At 49.6% G+C, this 20,692-nt stretch overlaps 1 protein-coding gene across 1 annotated transcript in view; it reads right to left on the minus strand.

The window, feature by feature from the left end:
- MMD2 (monocyte to macrophage differentiation associated 2) overlaps window positions 1-18,670 on the minus strand; it is a 32,603-nt gene extending 13,933 nt beyond the window's left edge. The window contains exon 1 of the mRNA XM_033167795.1: window positions 18,340-18,670. Within this exon, the coding sequence (XP_033023686.1) occupies window positions 18,340-18,386 (47 nt within the window). The 5' untranslated portion in view covers window positions 18,387-18,670. The remainder of the gene's footprint in view (window positions 1-18,339) is intronic.
- Between the last annotated feature and the right edge of the window lie 2,022 nt (window positions 18,671-20,692).

Raw genomic sequence — 20,692 nt, forward strand, 5'->3', positions numbered from 1 at the left:
CTGGATATACTGAGGCAAAGAATTAGGCAACTCTGGTGCCAGGGAGGGGACAAACCTGTTGCATTTCAGAAGAACATACAAAGAGGGGAATTTTGCCACCTGCATGAATTAAATTGCTGCAGGGAACATGAGAAAAGCCTGCTGGGTCAGGCCAATGGCCCATCTCACCCAGCATCCTGTTCTCACAGTGGCCAGCCAGATACTTCAAGCAGGATTTGAACACAAGAGCGCTCTCCACCTTCCTGCGGTTTCCAGCAACTGGCATTCAGAAGCACTGCTGCAGAGCATACCCACCCTGGCTAGTAACCACCGATAGCCCTCTCCTCCTCCTCCTCCTCCTCCTCCTCCTCCTCCTCCTCCTCCTCCTCCTCCTCCTCCTCCTCCTCAATGTGTCTAATCCTCTTTTAAAACCATCCGATTTGCAGGCCATCCCTTCCTCCTGTGGGAAGGAGTTTAACTCTGTACTTCACAAAGAAGGACTTGCTTTCATCTGTCCTGAATCTTCCAACATTCAGCTTCAGGGAACGTCCACACATTCTAGTGTTAACCAAACCCTGGGTAAGTGCCTGGAACTGCTGAAATCTCTCTCTCTCTCTCTTTGGAGAATGGAGAAGACTCCCTGGAAAAGACCCTGGTGTTGGGAAAGATGGAGGGCACAAGGAGAAGGAGACGACAGAGGAGGAGATGGTTGGACAGTGTTCTTGAAGCGACTGGCATGAGTTTGGCCAAACTGCGAGAGGCAGTGGAGGATAGGCGTGCCTGGCGTGCTCTGGTCCATGGGGTCACGAAGAGGCGGACACAACTGAACGACTGAACAAATATTGTGCATTGCATTATGTGACCCCTGAGCTTTCACTGATTCTTTTTTAAATGTATTAGCTGTTCCTATTTAATTGTAAGTCACCTTGAGACGACACAGTGATTTCCAAACAGCTCTTGTTTATTCTCAGGCTGGAACAGAACTGAGCTGAAGGCCTCAGCAGCCTGCTTATATAGAACTCAGCTACAAAGCAACAGTAACAACTTTCTGCAGTTACCCAATCCCTGAACGTCAGTTTACAATCCTTCATTTGCATATGCGGACCTGAGTGAAAACTGCAGCAGAATGAACTATATACACACACCCCTAGTGGCCTAGGGTCAGAACTTCAATACATAACATATATATAATTTGGTTTTGAATTACAGTGGTACCTTGGTTCTCAAACTTAATCCGTTCCGGAAGTCCGTTCCAAAACTAAGGCACGCTTTCCCATAGAAAGCAATGCAAAATGGATTGATCCGTTCCAGACTTTTAAAAACAACTCCTAAAACAGCAATTTAACATGGATCTTACTATCTAACAAGACCATTGATCCATAAAATGAAAGCAATCAACAATGTACTGCAGTCACAGAATCAATCAATCAGTAGCTGAACTGGGTTCCACACAGGTGCAAAAACTAAAACGCAAAACAAATAGCAAAAACAGACAGACCTCAGTGTAACACTCAAAATGGAAAGTGCAGCACTCAAAACGGAGCAGGTTCGGGTTCCGGGAAAAGTTTGCAAACCGGAACACTTACTTCCAGGTTTCCAGTGTTCAGGTTCCAAGTTGTTTGGGTACCAAGGCGTTTGAGAACCAAGGTACCACTGTAAATATGGGTGCCAGTAAAATCTTCTCGGTGCTTAGGGCCCCTAAGGTATTGATTCAGCCCTGTAGACAGCACAGTGGTTCGCCAGCTCTTGTGCTTTCAAGCATTTAATAATAATAATAATAATAATAATAATAATAATAATAATAATAATAATAATTAGCAGAAGAAAAATGAAACTCGTTCAGAGTGTGGAGAGAAACAAGGCCCTCTACTAATTGAGCTGATTTAAAAGCTGCACTCGCAGCAAGCAGCTGGACAGTTGGCAACCCTCCCCGACGTCAAAGATTGCCGAGAGACGGGCAAACATCTTGCCGAAATTAACATGGGAGGCTTGCTCAGGCGGCTGAAGGCTTCTCACAACCCTGTTCGCCCCCTTCTCTTCTCCTGCTTCCCCAAAAGAGAGGGAGGGAGAGATTTAAAAAGAATTGCCTCGAGTTCCCAGCTTTCTGGGCTCAGAAACAAAGGGCCTCTTGTCCCTCAAAATCAAAGACAGGTCCAACACCAGCCTCCCACATTCCCTTCCTTTGTGTGTGTGTGTTTGCTCGCAAGGATTTGGGAGGAAATATCTTGCGCTGAATGCCAGCCAGTGGATGGTGGGGGGTATTTCCCCCCTTTTCTAGCTGTTGCATTCAAGGGGGGATGAATGGTCCCCTGGCAAGACACCATTGCTTAGGAGCGGGACACCTGCTCTGCATGCAGAAGGCCCCAGGTTCAAGGCCATCTCCACTTAGAGAAAGGATCTGGCCTCGGGAGCTGACTCCCGAGACCCCAGAGAGCAGACGTGGGGAACCTCTGCTATCCACATGCTCCCAGTATCCCTGGTCATTGGCTGTCCTGCCTGGAGCGGATGGGAGCCGGTTTGCAGTGCCACAAACCCTCCATCCCCACCAGTAAATGGGTCTGGGTGCCAGTTGCTGGAAAACACAGGAGCGGAGAGCTGCTCTTGTGTTCGAATCCTGCTTGCAGGTTTCCCACAGGCGTCTAGCTGGCCATTGTGAGAACAGAGTGCTGGACGAGATGGGACTACATATGTTCTTATGATTCCTGTCTCAGTTTAATTCGTGCAGGTGGCAGAATTCCACTGTTCCTTTGTGCAGAAAGAAGTTGGGTTAGGGCAGCCAGTTTTTTTTTTTCCTATACGCCACCAAGGCGGCTAGAATACTGTTTTTTTAAAAAAATATTTTTATTAAAGATTTTCTTGATTTACAGGGGTAATGCAATGTCTCTCTCGTATTCTTCCATATAACATTTTTACAAATCGGTGGTTGTTGTTGAGACATTAGGGAGAGACTGGTACCTGCAGATTTGATCCTGTTTTGCCAGCAGAGCTCTGCTGGAGCAGAGCTCTATTACTGTTGTCCTTTATTAAATTCAGAAGACATATAATAATTTAATAATTAATAATTTTATTATTTGTACCCCGTCCATCTGGCTGGGTCTCCCCAGCCACATCTGAAGGCAGCCCTGTTTAGGGAAGCTTTTAATGTTTAATAGACTATTGCATTTTAATATTCTGTTGGAAGCTGCCCAGAGTGGGCAGCTTCCAACAGAATGGGCATGCATAAATAAATAAATAAATAAATAAATAAATAAATAAATAAATAAATTAATTAATTAATTATAATAATAATAATAATAATAATAATAATAATAATAATAATAATAATAATTTTATAATTTGCATACTGCCCTCGATTTACTGCCATAGATCTCAGGGTGGTTCATATCATAAAAGCTCCACTGGCTGGAAGCAGTATGCCAATTGGGGGTGTGATTTTCATGCCTTTGGGATGAAAGGAACGCCAGCAAGAAGAAAAAACAGCTTGCTGGGGCCTAGGAAAATGAGGATGTGGGGTAATACCACAAGGAAGGGAAACAACAGCACGGATAGGCTCTGAGTGTTCTGGCATCTCTCGGTGGAAGGAGTTGTCAGGGAAACCGAGGACCGAGGAAGCTAAAACTAGGAAGGCTGTGCCACAGAAGGAAACTGGGAGGCACAACAAATGGATGTATGTTCAGTCCCACGCCTGAGAGCAACCTTTGGAGCCTACTTTCCAGCGTCAATGCTCAATGGTAGGTAGAAGGTTCCTCCTTCCATCTCTGACTGGCAACATCCTCTCTCTGAGACCCTGCAGGGCTGCTGCCCGTCAGTGCAGACAACTGAGAGCTAGACGGAGCGGTGGACTCAGTAAAAGTCCGTCCCCTGTTGTTGTTTAGTCGTTTAGTCGTGTCCGACTCTTCGTGACCCCATGGACCAGAGCACGCCAGGCACCCCTATCCTCCACTGCCTCCCGCAGTTTGGTCAGACTCATGTTGGTAGCTTCGAGAACACTGTCCAACCATCTCGTCCTCTGCTGTCCCCTTCTCCTTGTGCCCTCCATCTTTCCCAACATCAGGGTCTTTTCCAGGGAGTCTTCTCTTCTCATGAGGTGGCCAAAGTACTGGAGCCTCAACTTCAGGATCTGTCCTTCTAGTGAGCACTCAGGGCTGATTTCTTTGAGAATGGATAGGTTTGATCTTCTTGCAGTCCATGGGACTCTCAAGAGTCTCCTCCAGCCCCATAATTCAAAAGCATCAATTCTTCGGCGATCAGCCTTCTTTATGGTCCAGCTCTCACTTCCATACATCACCACTGGGAAAACCATAGCTTTAACTATATGGACCTTTGTCGGCAAGGTGATGTCTCTGCTTTTTAAGATGCTGTCCCCTGAGCTCCTTCCAAATGCCGAGGCTCATCCCTGCAAGGATGCCTCTGAGGGTGTGCAGAGAACCTTCCCTTCACTGCTGAGTCCCTGGGGACTCGAGACCAGGGATAGCTTTCATGCTAGCCTGTTCTCTTTGTAATCTCCATTGGCATCAGTCTCGTCCAGCATCTTGTTCTCACAGTGGCTGACCAGATGACCCCGTGGGAAACCTGCAAGCAGGGGTTTGAGTAAACACTTGCAAGTAAGAAAATAAGTTGGAAGGTCAAGAAATAATATTATGGGATGTAACTGAGTGCAAGATGTAATTATGAAAGAAAATTTGGTATAAAAATGGCAAGAATTTAAGTGTATTGAGGTATAAGATCATAAAAATAAGACAAAAGTTACGCTGAAATAATAAATATTTAAAGTACTAGAAGGGGAAGTTGAAGGAAGTCACTGGGAAGGTTTTGTTTTGTTTTGTTTATATGACACATGTTATATTGTGTTATTTGGTTGAATATTAAATTGTAAATATCCAATAAAATTTGTTTAAAAAGAAAAAAGAAAACCTGCAGGCAGGATGCGAACACAGGAGCCCACTCCCCTCCTGTATTCATTTTAACAAACTCCAGTGGTGTTTAGGGAGCTTAGGAATGTTTATACCCTCTTAAAAAATATTTTAAATTATCAGGGCATCAAGACAAGAAGGAAGATCGTCGTGGCGAGAGGGAGAACATCCTGTCCCCATCCTTTAGCCACTGAAGGAGCAGCTGCCCCAGTGTTTGCTTTCCTCATCCCTCCGCAATCCTTTCTCCTTTTGTATCATGTCTTTCGGATATCAAGCATGCAGGCAGAGACTTTTAATGGTGCTCAGAAAATCTTGCATGCTTTGTGAGTGCTAAATACTGCAGCTGTTAATAATAATTGTCACAATAGCACTTGCTTGCTTAAAATCTGAAGCTGCCACTTAGATTTGCACAGCTGGGTAAGAAACTCCACTAAGTGTTGCACTCCAGGTAATGAAACCTTGATTTCAGCGAAGACCTCCTCGTACTTTTGTTCATCTGCTTGCAGCCAGTAGTCAGCCTTTTGCTAATTCCCCTTGGCTGGACTCCGGGTCTCTTTATCCTTTCGATCTGTAATCTGATAATGCTCTCGCTACAAGCTTTGAAAATAGGATTTTCCGTCTTCCTTCCCTCTTGCGCTTATAAACAGGCCACTTCTGGGTAGTGAATTACATTCTAAACCAGCACAAAATGCATGCCACACACCCCTTAGAGGGCTGGAAATGAGCATGGAAAAGATCCGTCCCATTCGTGGCAGCATGGAGTTCTTTGCCAGTAGAGTGTGGCACAGACTCTATTATATATTTTACCGGTAACTTTTTTGTTTTGTGAAACAGTAAAAAAGAAACTGCAGATCCAAAAAGGGAGGGGAGAATTCCCCAAATACGGGTGGTTTCATATTAACCAACATAAATCAGTGCAGTGGAGATATAATAGAATCATATTATTGTTGAGTTTGAAGGAACGCCAAGGGTCATCTAGTCCAACCCCCTACAATGCAGAAATCACAGCTAAAGCATCCATGACAAGTCAACCTCTGCTTAAAAACCTCTAAGGAAGGAGAGTTCGCCGCCTCCCGAGGAGGTCTGTTGCAATGTCAGGCAGCTCTTACATCAAAACGTTCTTCCTAACATTTAGTAGGAATCTCCTTTCTTGCCGTGTGAAGCCATGGGTTCGAGTCCTACCCTCCAGAACAGGAGAAAACAGGCTTGCTCCATCTGCCATGTAGGAGCCCTTCAGATATCTGAAGATGGCTGCCACGTCTCCTCTCATTCTCCTCTTTTCCAGGTTGAACATACCCCATCAATCGACAAAACGGAAAGGATTTCCAGCACCAAGGAGGAAGAGAGATGGGTGGAAATGATCCCATCCCTGCCAAAACACCTACGCATGTGCTCAAGCGCGCATGTCCTGTCCCCTGTTTTTGAACAACCAAATGCACCTCCTACGCACCCATATGGAGCGCCAGGTGTTGAAAGGACAGCGCCACACAGCTTCTGGCTTTCATGGGGTTCCCCTCCTCCCTCGCCCCTCCGGAAGAAACACAACCTTTAAAATGAAAAAAAAAACACAGGCACTTCTGCTAAAGGGAGGTTTGCTTCGCAGGACAGACAACTGCAGGAAGGCTCGTTCCATCTTCCCTGGACTGTGGTTGCCAGTTCATATGGCCAGGTATCCCACAAGGCCTTGGTGATTCCTGAAAAGGGGAGCTCAGGTGGAAGGGGCAGGTGGTATGGCTAAATTTTACCCCTACTCCCCAGGAGAGGCTGGGTTTGTGTGATGTGATACATACATAGCAGTCAAATACAACATTCCTTGTTTTCCTAGAGTGGACATGCAAGGGGATGTTTGGTCCAGCCAGTCAATAACTTCCTGTTTCCTCCTGGACTGGAGCATCCTTCCTCTTGCATGTGACTAGAGGTGGGTGTTACCTTACCTGTGCAGGTAAAAAAAAAACACAAGGCACACAGCCCTCCTTTCTTTTCCATCTTCCTGTTGTCGCAGTGACTGCCAGTCTGCAGTCACTGGGATTAACACCCCCATATGGGGTAGATCCACATGCATATACTTTGTAACTAAGTCTGTCTTCTGGGATCCAAGTGTGAACAGAATGTGAGTAAACTACTTTTATATACTTCACACAAGATTGTGGCATGTTCATTGTTTTCAAAGGGATATAAGGGAACTTGCCAGGTCACTAATATTGAGAGGCTTAAACAAGCCTGCAACCAGCTACCCACTGTTCGCTTTAGAGGGGAATGTGAAAACCAGGGCCATCTTAAGCATATGTGGTGCCTTGGTGCAAAGATCCCTGGCGCCTCTAGGTTGCCCCGAGTTGTCAACCTTTTTTAGGGGAGGACCCCAAAGTTGTTGACCACATGGGTGTGGGTTCTATGCTGGGGGGGTTTAATGTCAGGCGGCACAGTCACGTGCTGTTCACCTGCTGCCCCCCCCCCGCGCGCTGCATGACGGCTAACTATTTCAGCTGTGCGCACAGCGCCCAAAGCACCGTGTAACGTTGTGGGTGCTGTACGATGCATCCTGCTGCATGCACCAAGCTGCAGGTTCCTTTGCTGGCTTTTCCGCTGTTGGCGCATGCTCCCAGCGCTGCCCAATGTGGGGTGCCAGCGCAGAACGACAGGGAATGCAAGCGGCAGCAGAGGAAAGATCTCCGGACGGGATCCACATGCTCCTATTTGTTGGGTTTTGTTGCTGCCGTCGGCGCTGTCGGGGCACGGCGGACCCTGTCTAGAGATGTTTCCTCCGCTGCCACTTGCATTCCCTGTCATTCTGCGCTGGCACCCCATGTTGGGTGGCGCTGGGAGTGTGTGCCGACAGCGGAAAAGCCAGCAAAGAAACCCACAGCTTGGCACATGCAACAGGATGCGTCGTGCAGCGCTCACAGTTACATGGCGCTCTGGGGGCAGCGCCAAACAGTTAGCCACCATGCAGCTGGGGCAAGAGCCGACAGCCAAGCGGAGTAGAGCCTGCTGGGGCGCTGTGGGGGGCTCGGCACGAGTTTGGGGGTGAGCATTGGAGTCTGGGGAAGAGCTGCCTGCAGCATAAGAGCCCGCGGCACTCCAAGGGGCTCTGCTCCACTCAGCTGTCAGCAGTTCTTCCCGGGACTCCAACGTTCGGCCCGAGACGCTCGGCCTGGCGCCCCCGAGAGCCCGGCGCCCGGGTGCCATGCACCCCTAGTGCCAACGGTTAAGACAGCCCTGGGTGAAACTCTGCGTACAGCTTCCGGGTCATGTGGCCAGCATGACTAAGCCGCTTCTGACGAAACCAGAGCAGCGCACAGAAACACCGTTTACTTTCCCGCCAGAGTGGTACCTATTTATCTACTTGCACTTTGACGTGCTTTCGAACTGCTAGGTTGGCAGGAGCAGGGACCGAGCAACGGGAGCTCACCCCGTTGCGGGGATTCAAACCGCCAACCTTCTGATCGGCAAGCCCTAGCTTCTGTGGTTTAACCCACAGAGAGGGGCAAAAACCTTTCCTCCATGCCATGTCTAATTTTATAAGCTCCTGCCATGTCACAGTTCATGCACCTCTCTTCTCCAGAACACACCTTTGCTCTCCAGTGAAACCCTCTATTTAGGAGCAGCCTCGAGGCCAAAGTAACAGACTACAACCTGAACCCCGAATGTCTCCTTGATGGCAGAGAAGTTATCCAAATTACCAAACACCCACACTTTAAGTGACCTAGCAGAAAGCACAGCCACTGGCTAGAATTTTGTTTTGTGCAGGTCCCTTTCTTTAAAAAAAGAAGTAGAGGAAGCAATCCTGCTTAATTGGTTAATAGTAGTCAGCTTAAAGTTCAAAGTTGGTGCTTAGTTCCAAAACCCTGAAAGCAAGGAGAAAGTTGATCTAATAATAAGAATAATACTAATAATAAACCCCAATTCTGCTGCAAGGGAGGTGGGAACAGAGCTGCGCCGACGAGTCCACCCTCCCGTGACCCACTTACACTCAACAAGTGTAAAGTGGCAAGGAAGTGCAATTCATACCCGGCTGGGCATCCTTGGGTCACGCAAAACAAATGTAACCCATCCCTCCAAGGTGGCAAAGACCAGGAGGAGGAAACAAGCGGAAAAACGGCTGGTGAGAGGCAGTAAGATAATCCCCGGAGGGGAACCCGATCGCTTCATGCCGGCCGCATAACTGACACTGCCTGCTATTTACGTCACAGCTGAATTTGGGGCCATGGTCCAGGAGGTAAATCCATAATCCCCCGTCAGAGAGGAATGTGGCAAACGTCATGGTTACAAACGTGGGAGCTTCAAGGCAGCTGAGCTGATGCTGTTTGCCTCTTAAGTGCATGGGGGGGCTGCATTCTTGCTGACTTTGCTCACCAACCCCCCCCTTACCATTTCCACCCCCTCGTCAACCCCCTTCTATTGGGGCCAGTCAACCCATGAGATGTAGTGAGGCAGTTGCCTCAGGTCGCAGGCTGGGGGTAGCTGAAAGGGGTGGCCTCCTTTGCTTGTTGCCCTCTTCCTTTTCCTCCTTCTCCTCCTCTTCCTCCTCCTTCTTCTCCTCTCTGGCCTCCTTTCCCCCTCACTGCTTTCAGTGCTCCGACACTTCTCTGGGCTGCCTTCAGTCACCTCCACCGGTGGCGAGGGAATTGTGGCAGAAGCGGCAGGGGAGCACCATTAACTGTTTTCCCTCAAGCAGCAAAATGTCCTGGGCCATCCCTGCCTCCCACTGGACCTCACCTTACAGCTCGCCCAAATCATGCCCCCTGCTCCCCTCTGCATATCACCTGTGTCTCATCAATGCAACCGTTTCAGCCTCAGCAGCAGAGGGTGAGGAGAAGGGATGGAGCAGCAGTAGGGCAGGATAGATGCTGGTGAGCTGTCCTGTCCTGTCCTGGCTGTTTCTCCGCAGCTCACCTGGGCTGCCCACCCCCTAGACTGCTCACCTAAGCTGCCCACTTGCATGTTCACTTGCCTGCCTGCCTGCGTCACCCACCTGCTCACCTGCTCTTCTAGGCCCCCTGCCCTGCCTGCCCTCTGCCCCATCTCCATCTCCCTCCTCATCGCCCTGCACTGCTGCTGTTCTGTCATCTTGCTGTGAGTTGCAGCAGCACCTGTTGGAGGCAATGTGAATTGCAACGTGATGGCATCCTTGCTTTATTATTATATAGTAAGAGCTCTACAGTATTTTGTTCTGCAGTTTGTTTGAAAGTCGCACACAGCCAAACTGAATGTCAAAATAGAGACTGTTACATTTGGCACTCGTTCTTTATTATCACCTATGAGACTGTTGAAAATTTTGGCAGGCCTTCATGCCTTTTGCTGCAAAAGTGGGAGGTGTGTACGGAAAATCGGCGAGGAAGCCCTACACCCCCTAAGCTTGACTGCTGTTACCCAGAGGTGTGGTGCTCCAATCACATACTGTGGCACCATCATTTTAGTCCTGGGAGACCTGCACGCATCCTGGCATGACTTCAGCCTTCTCACTCTAGCGGCATTCGCCTGGTGACCTGGTTATAATCCACTTGGCTGCACCTTCACAGTAGGCATAGAATGAGTCCAGAGAATTGAGTCCAGAGGCTCACAGGAAACCTGGTCGGGTCAAGTTTTCAGGTCACTCATACCAATGCCAGCCGAGAATAACCTGACCCCGTTTAACCCCAAAGCTCCCTCTGCCTTAATCGGGAGATAAGCTTCGTCAGAGGGCACCAAGTTACATGATCTGGACAAACAGGCGCTTTTACTTGTTCCCCAACTGCCCCCATTTCCCAGGGACAGACAGACCCATTTCCTGCTCCCTCTCCTTGGAAAGCAGAGCTGCAGTTTCCAAGTTGCAAGGAGTTGCATTTTCATTTCAGCTCTTATGGGTCCAGTTCCAGACACAGCATTTTGAGAAGGAGGTAGCTGAAGGAGAACAGACTCAAGAAGTGAAAACAAATCATAAGAAGAGACTGCTGGATCAAGCCAACAGTCCATCTAGTCCAGCATCCTCTTATAGCCAAACAGATGCCCTAGTGGGAAACGCACAAGCAGGACTCGAGTTCAAGAGCACTGTCTCACCTCCCGCAGTCTCCAGCAACTGGTTGCTGAGGTATATCCTGAACTGCTGCTAATATATTGTATCTATATAAATATAGATTAATATTTAAAAGGACACAGTGTTAACCAGCCCAAGGCCTGGTTAAAGAACCTCCCTGGCGAGAGCGTTCCACAAATGGGGAGCCACTGCAGAAAAGGCTCTGTTCTCGTGTTGCCACTCTCCGGACCTCCTGCGGAGGACACACACAAAGAAGGGCCTCAGATGGTGATCACAGAATCAGCATATGGGGAGAGAGAGCCCTTGAGGTGTTATGGTCCTGAGCCGTTTAAGGCTTTGAACCGGGCCCAGAAACTGATTGCAGCCAATGTGGTTGGGCCAGGATGGATGTAATATGCTCAAACCATCTTGCCTCAGTGAGGAACCAGGCTGCCGAATTCTGCACCAGCAGAACCATCTTCAGAAGCAGCCCCACATGCAGAGCCGTCTCATCCATAGAGGCCGGTGGCGCGGCGCGCCAGAGCGCCGGGCACCCCAGGGGCGCCCCCGCGAGCCCGCCGGCATACCGGGCTCCCCCTCCCCAACCCGCCCCCGCCCCCACGGGCAGGCGGACACTCGCGCGCCGGCGGGCGGGCGGGCTGTAAGCCGCCCGCCCTCGCCTCCCGGAGCCCCAGCTGGAGCGCGACCTTCCAGCACTCCAGCTGGGGCTCTGGGAGGCGAGGGCGGCGGCTTGCAGCCCGCCTGCCCGCCGGCTTGCAGCCTGCCCGCCCGCCGGTGCGCGAGCGCCCGTCCACCCGCCCCTCATCCTCCGTCCGCCGGAGCGCGGGCGCCCGCTCCAACGCCACGCCCCTCATCCCCCGCTCGCCCACCCCCCCTCCCGAGGGGCGGCCAGCGCGGGAGGCGGGCGGAGAGGCGGCAGGCTGGGGGCGCCGAGGGATCGCTGCGCCAGGGCGGCGGATCCCTCTAAGACGGGCCTGCCCACATGTGTCGCAGTAATCCAACCTAGAGGTTACCAGGACACAGGCAACAGAAGTAAAACTATTTATCTCTGTCCAGAGAGGGGTGCAGCTGGGCCACCAGCTCAAGCTGATGGAAGGCACTGTGCACCTCCGAGGCTACCTGTGCCTCAGGCGGCAGCATAGAGGTACCCGCAAGCTATGAACCCACTCCTCCAGAGGTAATTGCCTGAGCTCTGCAAGTGCGGCTTTCTCCTGATTGAAGTGCAGTGTTTGAGGACCAGGACATTTGCAGGGGAAGCAAAATGCTTGTTTACAAAGCTATTGTACTACCAACCTTACTGTACGCTTGTGAAACATGGACCACTTATAAACACCATCTCCAACTCCTTGAAAGATTCCATCAACAGTGTCTCCGAAAATTTTTACACATCACTTGGGAAGACAGGCGAACTAATATCAGCGTACTGGAAGAAGCAAAGATTGCCAGCGTTGAAGCAATGATTCTTCAACATCCACTTCGTTGGACTGGTCATGTTGTGCGGATGCCTGATTCTCGTCTTCCAAAGCAACTACTCTATTCCAAACTTTAAAAAGGAAAGCGTAATGCTGGTGGTCAACAAAAGAGGTTTAAAGACTGTCTCAAGGCAAATCTTAAAAAATGTTGTATAAACACCAACAATTGGGAAACACTTGCCTGTGAGCGCTCCAGTTGGAGAACAGCCTTTACCTAAGGTGTCATGGGCTTTGAAGACACTTGAACTCAGGACGCAAGGGAGAAACATGCTAAGAGGAAGGCACGCTTGGCAAACCCTTACTGGGATCAACACCCGCCCAGAAACCAATGTCCCCACTGTGGAAGGACGTGTGGATCCAGAATTGACCTCCACAGTCACTTACGGACTCACTGTTAAAAAATTTTTTATGGAAGACAATCTTACTCGGCTATGAGGGATTGCCAAAGAAGACCCTCCTCAAGAGCAGGCAACCTCCTGTCCATCTGATTTAGGGAACCGCCCACTAGAGTGTCTCAGTCTTATCTGGATTGAGCTACAGTTTGTTGGCTCGCATCCAGTCCATTGCCAGGCAAGAAAACTGTGTGTGTGTGTGTGTGTGTGTGTGTGTGTGAGAGAGAGAGAGAGAGAGAGAGAGAGAGAGATTGCAAACTACTTCACTGGCTCCCCCATAATACGCACGTGCATTTCCTCCCCCAGTAATCACTTGAATGCGGAGTCTTTTCAAGGCTGGGAAGTGCAACGTAAAATGGGAATGTGACGACTTGCAACTCAGAAACTGCACTTCAAGGCTGGGAGGAACCAGCTTAATATTTCTTCCACTCCTGAAAGGGGATTACCCAGAAACCAGGGCCAGAAGTCGGCATTGCTGGGCAGCTGCCAAGGTTCATATTTCAGCACCTGTTCAGCTGCCCTCTTCAAGTAACAGAGGAATGGCAAGGGTGGTTGCCAGACCTTTGAGCCTGACCCGAAGCCTCCAGGTTTGCCTGACCCTTTACAGGGAGGGCTTGAATCTCCGGGTGGGCAAGAGTGCCTTCTATCATCACCAAATAATTAAGAAGACTGTGTATGTAGCTTGCAAACTACAGTCCAGAAGCATCTGGCTGCAAATTATAGCACAGGCACTCAGGGTGCGGGTACCTGCCCTGCCATGCCCTGCTCCCAATTAACCTCCGTCTCCAGGGCGCATCCCTGTGAGATCACCAGGGTCTGCCCCTAGGTCTCAGGTTTGAGCCCTGAAGTCTCAGAGTCTGGGAGGATCGTGAGCTGGCAGCCCTGATTGCAAGAGGCTGGAGAAGGAGCCAGGACACTCGCCCACTCCTGCTGGGAGCAAACTTGTCGTGGGCCAAGAGTCAGCCTGGCATGAAGAGGGGAAAGACAGACCGACTCCACCTGCAGCTCGCCACCCTTCAGTGACATGGAGGAAATGAGAACCAACTGGCTCCAGCCTTCTTAAACAGAGCTCTCAGCAGCAGTCAGATGATGGAAACAACGCCTGTGGTTCCCGATCAGACCTTGCTGCTTCCTGTTCTTCATTTGGACCTCTGGCTTCATGATCATCGGATTCCCTGACCACCTGGCTACGTACATTGCTGTTTGCCTGACCCTCAGAACAAACCTGACTTTGGATATGGACTCTGCCAAGCCTGTCTCAAAGACTCTTATCTTCTGCTTGTTTGGCCTCACACTCCACCAGGCTCTGAACACTGTTGCTCAACAATGGGACTCCGACAAAACTGGGCAACTGGCCAGGAAGGAGCAGGCAAATGGGCACTGCTGACCATGGCAAGGGTGGAGGATGGGGGCCACCTTGCCTCAACTCTGCAGCAGAAACTAAGATGACCATCGGCTGAGGACTAGGGTAGGGTGATTAGCTTGCAGTTGACTCATAATGATATATATTTTTAAAGTTACAGGTAGGTAGCCATGTTGGTTTGCCATAGTCAAAACAAAATAAAAAATAAAAAATTCCTTCCAGTAGCACCTTAGAGACCAACTAAGTTTGTTCTTGGTATGAGCTTTCGTGTGCATGCATGCAGAGGTATCTGAAGAAGTGTGCATGCACGTGAAAGCTCATACCAAGAACAAACTTAGTTGGTCTCTAAGGTGCTACTGGAAGGAATTTTTTAAAAAAATATTCCTGCATTGCAGAGGGTTGGACTAGATGGCCCTTGGGGTCCCTTCCAACACACACACACACACACACAATTTTTATTTGTTTTCCATTTAATATTATACATTCACATCATCATCATCATTCACTTTACCACCCTAACACTTTAGAGCAGGGGTCAGCAAACTTTTCCAGCAGGGGGCCAGTCCACTGTGCCTCAGACCATGTGGTGGGCTGGACTATTTTTTTTTGGGGGGGGGGTGAATGAACGAATTCCTATGCCCCACAAATAACCCAGAGATGCATTTCAAAGAAAAGCACACGTTCTACTCATGTAAAAACACCAGGGAGGCCCCACAAATAACCCAGAGATGCATTTTAAATAAAAGGACACATTCTACTCATGTAAAAACACGCTGATTCCCGGACTGTCCATGGGCCAGATTGAGAAGGCAATTGGGCCGCATCCGGCCCCCGGGCCTTAGGTTGCCTACCCCTGCTTTAGAGCCCATTGACTTCCTTCCCTCCCGCCTCATGGCTTTTGAAATTAACCTTTATATCATTGCAAGTTATACGTTTCCCCATTCTAATTACACTCATTACAGAATGGCTCAAAATTTAAATAAATATATGGAAAGATAGAAAATTTCTCATTACAAGTCTTCAGACAAAGCCTGCTAGTGATGTTAATTGCTTACAATAATCTTTCAAATATCGCATGAGCTCTTAATGATTCTGTAAGTTCATGCAAAGCTACTTCCCGCAAGTGATATGATGAAACAACTTCCAAGGGGTGTGTGGAAGGCACCCCACCCCACAGAGCCATCAGGGTGCTGCCTGGATAATCAATCACGTTTCTGGCTATTGAATCACAGTTCACCAGCTACAAAGCACCATAGAGAAAATGCAACTTAGTGCCAAGAGGTGCTCCCTGGAAGCAGCCTGTGCTCAGAAGAGGGAGATTTGGGGGTTGAGCTGAACAAGTGGAAATGAGGCATCCTGGGTCTTTTGTGGGGTGGGGAGGAGGGTGCAAGATTTCCGGGATCTGGGCTTCTGAGAACTCATTTGTTTTTCACCAGAAGTCTTGACATCCAGCAACCGGAGCCAAACTTAAAATTACGTAATTATGAGCCCAGGAATTTGTTGCAATGAATAGCAGGACCAAACAGAGCTCATAGTCCTTTTGCATGTAAACTTACACCTGGTGAAGCCCTGCCCTGCAGGTTTCTTCATTTCAGCCATATACTTGCATGGTAGGGTGGGTATGTCATTGTTTGAAAACTGAGTCAGAAATCTGCGTGGGTCTATCTCGGGTGCCTCAGATCACTTTCTGTTCAACTGTGGTGCAAGAGCCCAGGAAGAGCAGCAACTTCCTGCTCCATCAAAGCTACACTTCACCAAAATTCTCTTTTCCGACTCTTTGTGACCCCATGGACCAGAGCACGACGCCAGGCACTCCTGTCTTCCACTGCCTCCCGCAGTTTGGTCAGACTCATGTTGGTAGCTTCAAGAACACTGTCCAACCATCTCGTCCTCTGCTGTCCCCTTCTCCTTGTGCCCTCCATCTTTCCCAACATCAGGGTCCTTTCTAGGGAGTCTTCTCTTCTCATGAAGTGGCCAAAGTCTTGGAGCCTCAACTTCAGGATCAGTCCTTCCAGTGAGCACTCGGGGCTGATTTCCTTCAGAATGGGTAGGTTTGATCTTCTTGCAGTCCATGGGACTCTCAAGAGTCTCCTCCAGCACCAGAATTCAAAAGCATCAATTCTTCGGCGATCAGCCTTCTTTATGGTCCAGTTCTCACTTCCATGCATCACTACTCCTACGTGAGATCAAAACCTGCTGGATCAGCCCAAAGGGCCCTTCTGTTTCCCAAGGCAGGGTGGGATCAGCAAGGCATCTCTTCTCTTCTCTTGAAGTGGAGAGGGCAGTTTGCCCAGTGGGGCTTGTGGCCACCAGCTTCTGTCCACACTTTCTAAGCCACGCGAACCATCTCTACAAGCCACAGAGCTTGTGTCAGATCTGCACACCCAAATCCCCAGCAGAACTATCTGGTAGACGTTACAATGACTGGTAGTATTCAGCCTCACAAGTCACACGAATGATGGCTACTATGAGCCCAAGTGTTTCCCCCAAAGAACATGCAAACAGCACCTGCAGGATCCGGCCAACAGAGCCCATCTACTGCAGCATCACTGGAGGTTTTTAAGGAGAGGTCAGATGGTCACCTGTCCTGGATGCTTTGGTTGAGATTCCTGCATGGCAGGGGTTGGGCTCAATGACTCGCAGGATCCTTTCCAACTCTACGATTCTATGAACCTGTGGCCAATCAGATAGCCCAGTGAGAAACCCACAAGCAGGACCTGAGAGCAACAGCCCCTCTCCTCAGCTGTGGTTTCCACCAGCTGGTATTTGGAAGCATTGCTGCTTCCAGGGCATAGTTATAGCTAGCAGTCATTGATTGTTTTACCGCCCGCCCCCCAATGTCTTTTAAATCCATCCAAGTTCATCGCTGCCTCCTGCAGCAATGAGTTCCACAGTTTAACACTGTGCTGCATAAAGAAGGGCTTTCTTTTTATCTGTCCTGAGTCTTCCAATTTTCGGCTACATTGGATGCCTACGAGTTCCAGTGTTATATGAGAGAGGGGGGAAACTTTTCTCTATCCGCTTTCTCCATGCCATGCAATTTTTAAAAATAAACTTTCAACATGCCACGTCTGATTCACCTTTACAGATGTACACGGAGGACGAAGCAGGCTTGTTCTCTGTCGCTCCAGAGGACAGGCCTAGAACCGAGAGGCGGAAATCGCTGGGAAGCAGATTTTACCTAAACACCGGGGGACACTTGCGAATGGCATGTACTGTTTAGGGAAGCCCTGTTTAGGGAAGTTTTTAATGTTTGATGTTTTATCACATTATTATTATTATTATTATTATTATTATTATTATTATTATTATGTTGGGAGCTGCCCAGAATGGCTGGGGAAACCCAGCCAGATGGGCGGGGTATAAATAAATTATTATTATTATTACTACTACTACTACTACTACTACTGTTTGATGGTAGAAGGGCCTTGCCTTTGGAGGCAATCAGCTCTCCTTTGCCGCCAGCTTTTAAGGAGCTGTTGGATGCTGTGCCTAGCAACACTCCCTGTTACAGAACTATTAAAAGTTGCAGAAGCTCTGCAACCCCCCAAACACATACACTTAGCCAAAGCTAGAGCTGCGGGGGTGTGTGGGGGGGGAGGCTAGCTGGGATTTTTGCCCCGTGAAGCCTCCAGACGTGTACCACTGAGGCTCCCAGCCTGTGTTGTGTATGTATGCGGATACGGCTGGAGGGGGTGTCAAACCGGGTCTTTGACCCCTTTGAAATAAAGCCTAGTGTCGCCCCTGACTTAGCATCATCTAGTCCCCCTACCAGGTACCTTTATCCAAGCCCTTCTCTCAGCTCACCTGTGTCATCAAGGACATATGCTACCTTTTAAGGCTGTTCTGAGGAAAACAACCCCATCAATATAACCCGATGTTCCTCTAATGCTCTCTAAGGCAGCCATCCTAAGCGTATCTACCAGGAAGTCCTGCTGAGTTTATGTATTGCTTGATATACTATTATTGTAAACCGCTGTGGTTGTTTTGTTGTTGATTTTTTAAAAAATAAATAGCGGTATATAATTTTTAAAAAATTATTAATAATTGGTAAGAAATTGAGGGAAGGGTGACTTACTTCTGAGCAAAGGTTCTTGCGATTGCAAGAGAGACATCACCGAGAAGTCAAGGCTAAGAGCGCATTCCTCCCTTACAGGGGAGCCAGCGCCTTGCACCTAGCAGGGCTTACTCCCGAGGAGACGTTTACCTGGCGTATCTGGTCTTCTGGAAATCCAGGAGGCTGGACACGAACATCTTTTTAATTCCATCAGAATCCAGCTTGGGTGGTGTTGGAAGAAGAGGAGGAGGATGGCGGCCCAGGGCAGGGGTGATGGAGGAGGCGATAGGGAGAGACCCCCGTCCTCGGATCCTCGGTGTCCCGCGAAGGGGTCCCGGGTCGTCTCGGCCACGAAGAGGCAGCCTCCCTCCGGAGCAGGCAGCCCAAGGAACTTCATCCGCTCCTCTGCCTGAGCTGGTCGGGAGCAAAAAAAGAAATGCCCCCCACGATTGAAACCCCACTTCTTCGCGTCTCCCAGTGGCAGGCAGGCAGGCAAGCAGGCAGGCGATCTTGATTTTCAGAGGGGCTTTAATTTTTTATAATTAAAAAAAGAGGAGGAAGGGGGGCAAAAATCCTGGCCATTCTGGGTCCCTCTCTCTTGCAGGCAGCCCTGTTGCGCAGGGGGAAGAAGCAGCCGGCACCCCGTCTGGAGGGTCAGGAGCCAAAGAGCGCATCCAACAGGCACAGTTGGAGCGAGGAGGAGGCGAGCGAAGGAGCCGCGCGCTGAGTCGTGATCGCGAAATAACAAGATGATTAGCGCTCTGGAGGAGGAGGAGGAGGAGAGAGGGAGGAAAGATAGATGGGTGGATGGGTGGGAGATGGAGGGGAGGGAGGAGAGGAAGGAGGGACCCCCGGGGCTCCAAGTGGCCGGAGCAACCGGTCCCCAGCCGCCTGTTGGATCCCAATCTGCATGAGCCAGGGAGCTATAAATAAAGGCAGCCCCGGTGATACAGTGCGCGCCCGCGGATCAAATAGCAGCGGATTTGGATTAATAAGGGCAGAGCCGAACTGCGCGCGCTTGCAGCTCGTCCGACGTACAGTTGAAAGCGCCGGGTTTTGCCCCGCCTCACCAAGAATCCTGGGAACCATGGTTTGTTATGGGTGTTGGAAGTTCTAGTGGGGGGGGGGGTCCTTACTCCCTATATCCTTAACAAGCCACAGTTCCCAGGATTCTCTGGGGGATTCCTCCCCCAGAACTACAACTCCCAACAAACTGCATTTCCTAGGATTATCTGGGGAGAAGCCGAGTCTTTGGTGTGCTTTAAATATAAAGTGAGTGTCTGCTTTTAAAGCACACAGTCGTCGTCCCCCCCCCCCCCAACAAAAAATTCCTGGAAACTGTGGCTTGTTGGGGATGTTGGGAGTTGTAGTTCTGTGGAAGCAAGCTACAGTCCCTAACTCACTGAGGGTTTAAGACCCATCGGCCACCCTCGCCTGTCAAAACCAGCCAAAATTGTTTATCTGGGTGTGGCAGCAGCTGTCACATGCTGACAGCTTCTAGGAGCCACAGGTGAGAGCTGAGTGCAGTTTGGGGACCAAAGGCGGACAAACCACCCCAGGAGGAGCATGATGTTTCCTCCACCAGAGGTGGTACCCCTCTTTCTGAACGCCAGTTGCTGGAAGCCACAGGAAGGGAAGAAGAAGAAGAAGAAGAGTTTGGATTTGATATCCCGCTTTTCACTACCCGAAGGAGTCTTAAAGCGGCTCACATTCTCCTTTCCCTTCCTCCCCCACAAGAAACACTCTGTGAGGTGAGTGGGGCTGGGAGACTTCAGACAAGTGTGACTAGCCCAAGGTCACCCAGCAGCTGCATGTGGAGGAGTGGAGACACGAACCCGGTTCCCCAGATTACGAGTCTACCACTCTTAACCACTACACCACACTTGCTCTTGTGCTCAAATCCTGCATGCTGGTTTCCCACAAGCAGCTGTTCAGCCACTGTGAGAACAGGATGCTGGACAAGACAGGCCATCGGCCTGATCCAGCAGCACCTTCTCATCTTCTTATGGAACGGATCATTTTGGCCTAGTGATCTGGGCTGCCCAACAGTGGAGCACGGGCTGCTTTGGGTGGCGGCAATGAGCTCTCCTTCTCTGGAGATACAGAAGCAGAAGCTGGATAGCTGTCTCTCGGGGGTGGAGGAGTTGGAAGGCCTCTTTGCGACTCTCTGAAATTCTGGCTGTTCTGGATTTGGCTTGGCTTTCACCGATGTGGACAGTGCATCAGAAAGCCTTAAAAGGCTTGTGCAGTATGCATTGGTTGTTTGTTTTCCTTCGTCACACATGTGCATCTTTTAAATTTTATTAGTATTAGAGTGGCTGGGGCAACCCAGCCAGGTTGGCGGGGTATAAATAATAAAATTATTACTGCTATTACTACTACTAGGTTTTGACCTTTAAAGGTTTTGACCTTTAAAGCCCTATGCGGCTTAGGACCCTCGTACCTAAGGGACCGCCTCTCCTGGTATGTCCCAGGTAGGATCTTAAGGTCCTCAAATAATAAT

Source organism: Lacerta agilis, chromosome 13 (assembly GCF_009819535.1).
Source record: "Lacerta agilis isolate rLacAgi1 chromosome 13, rLacAgi1.pri, whole genome shotgun sequence".
In the NCBI taxonomy this organism is placed as follows: domain Eukaryota; kingdom Metazoa; phylum Chordata; class Lepidosauria; order Squamata; family Lacertidae; genus Lacerta; species Lacerta agilis.